The 2,413-nt window shown below is 46.0% G+C and overlaps 1 protein-coding gene across 1 annotated transcript; it reads left to right on the forward strand.

Annotated features, from left to right (window-relative positions):
* The first annotated feature begins 1,002 nt into the window (after positions 1-1,002).
* On the forward strand, positions 1,003-1,941 carry LOC102456083 (olfactory receptor 52N4-like). The gene has a single exon (XM_006112079.3). It carries the CDS (start codon positions 1,003-1,005, stop codon positions 1,939-1,941), a length of 939 nt encoding a protein of 312 aa, XP_006112141.3.
* Positions 1,942-2,413: the final 472 nt, after the last annotated feature.

The raw sequence follows: 2,413 nt of genomic DNA on the forward strand, positions 1-2,413 counted from the left end.
TCGAACTAAGTTAGTTCGAACTAGCGCTGTAGTGTAGACGTACCCTAAGATCACGAATGGGAAAAAAAAATTTCAGCAGCTGCAGGGAGAATCTTGTAGAGAAAATGCCTCCGTCTCTTGGGGATACGTTCAGAGATTCCGAAGTCAGAAGGTGTCCCGAAATAGCCGTGCAGCGTCGACACACCCTAGAAAGCACTTCTTTGTTATCTATTTTGTGTTTCCCACAGATCGGTTTAATTGAATGTGTTTTTGACCTTGAGGTGAGACAGGGAGAACACAATCCCGAACGACTCTCTCCCACTCAGAGTTTTCTAGACTTGTCCCATGCCCTGTCTCATTCATCTACTTCATAAGGTAACAATCCCAGACCTAGTCCACATGAGAACAGAGTCCCTGTTCATTCTTGCTGTAATTCTGCAACAACCAGCGAGACAGGAGTGCTCAGTACTGCAAAGGGAAGTCCTGAGGAGGGTGAAATATGGACTGACTGATAATAACAGCATACTATGTTCCATATGATTCCCCATCCCACTTCTGGATCCCAACATTTTACGCAGTTTCTCTCAACTTACACTATGAGTAGGGCTTCATCATGTTCAGGTAACAAGGTCAGTGCCTCGAGTTCAAACATTTATATTAGAACTTTTTTGAGTTCAAGTTTTTTCCACCTTCAATTGGCAGGCACGTTGCACTTATTGACATCAAAGTTCATCTACCAAGAGGCTCCCAAATATGTGGTTTTGGTAACTCCCTGTGCGGACTTCTCTAGACTTGGCGAGGATCTAAATAACCTTGTGCCATCCACAAACGCTGCCACCTTTCTAGATTGTGAATAACTATAAAATATTTACTGTATAAATATTTACTATAATATTTACTGATCAAGGGTGTAACCCCCTCTCCCCCTCCATTGAGTATGTAACCTTCCGCCCCACTTAGTAGACTTCTCTTTTCACAGGCACTTTAACCATTTCTGAGACCAACTGACTCATCGGCTACATCATGTCAACTTTCAACCTCACCACCGCTGGCTCTTCAACGTTCATTCTGACGGGCATCCCTGGCCTCGAAGCTGCCCATGCCTGGATTGCCATCCCTTTTGCTACAGTCTACATTACCAGCCTACTGGGAAATTTCACGGTTCTCTTTGTTATAGCAAAAGAGCAGACGTTGCACAAGCCGATGTACCTGCTGCTCTGCATGTTGGCGCTCACAGATATCGGCATGCCTACCTCCGTGGTGCCAAAGGCCCTGTGCATATTTTGGTTTAATTTGAGAGACATTACTATTGGTGGCTGCCTCATGCAAGCATTCTCCCTTCATGTACTTGCTATTATTCACTCAGGTGTGCTCATGACGATGGCCATCGATCGCTACGTCGCCATATGCAACCCTCTGAGATACACCACCATCCTCACCAATGCACGAATAGCAAAGCTAGGGCTAGCGGGTTTGACAAGAGGCATTCTCGTCTTTCTGCCTCTACTCCTGCTCCTGAGCAGGCTGCCGTTCTGTGACAACCACATTATTCCCCACACGTACTGTGAGCACATAGCTATAGCAAAGCTCTCCTGTGGGGACACCACAGGCTACAAGATGTACAGCTTGATTATAGTTTTTGTGGTCATGGGGTTTGACCTGACGCTTATCGTCCTGTCCTATGGTCTGATTATTAGGGCCATCCTCAGAATCTCATCCAAGGAGTCTCACCAGAAAGCCCTCAGCACCTGCACAGCCCACATGTGGGTCATGTTGACATCTTATGGTTCCGTCCTCTTCTCCAACCTCACACACCGGTTCGGTCAAGGCATTGCTCCCCACGTTCACATCATCTTGGCCAACCTCTACGTTCTCCTTCCCCCCATGCTCAACCCCATCATTTACGGGGTCAAAACCAAAGAGCTTCGTGACAAAATGGGCCAATACACCTGCAGAATGTGATTGTTGTGGCCACAGACTTTAATCCTGTGTGACAAGGGAAGGTAAATATATCTCATTAATGAAGAGTCTGGAAGAGCTCAGCCTTATGTATGTTCACAGTCACAGAAGTTCCTCTCACCTAACATCTCATTACTCCATCACCAACCACAGTTTTCCGTTCCGGAGTACCCTCTCTTGACCATCACCTTTAACGTCATGTGTAGGGCCCCAGCCCCCGTGCATCCTGTCACTCACTCCTGTTTTCCCTGATTTTCAGACCACAAGAAGATCCTACAGCTTTCTGAGCTAAGCTTGCTTTCTATTAGAGAAGCTTTAGTTGGTCCAGCAAATAAAGAATATTTCTATCAGAATAGCCAAAGCAAATAAAGAAACTAGAATGCTGATGTTCTTAATCGTATCGACAGTCATCAGGTAAGCAACATTTCCCCGACTTTTCTATATCCAGCCCTTCAGGGAGCCTAACTGGTTAACC

The sequence above is a fragment of the Pelodiscus sinensis genome, chromosome 1 (assembly GCF_049634645.1).
Source record: "Pelodiscus sinensis isolate JC-2024 chromosome 1, ASM4963464v1, whole genome shotgun sequence".
In the NCBI taxonomy this organism is placed as follows: Eukaryota; Metazoa; Chordata; order Testudines; family Trionychidae; genus Pelodiscus; species Pelodiscus sinensis.

Bases quoted from the DNA above. Each gene is read 5' to 3' on its own strand.
- LOC102456083 (XM_006112079.3), top strand. From the start codon at position 1,003: ATGTCAACTTTCAACCTCACCACCGCTGGCTCTTCAACGTTCATTCTG.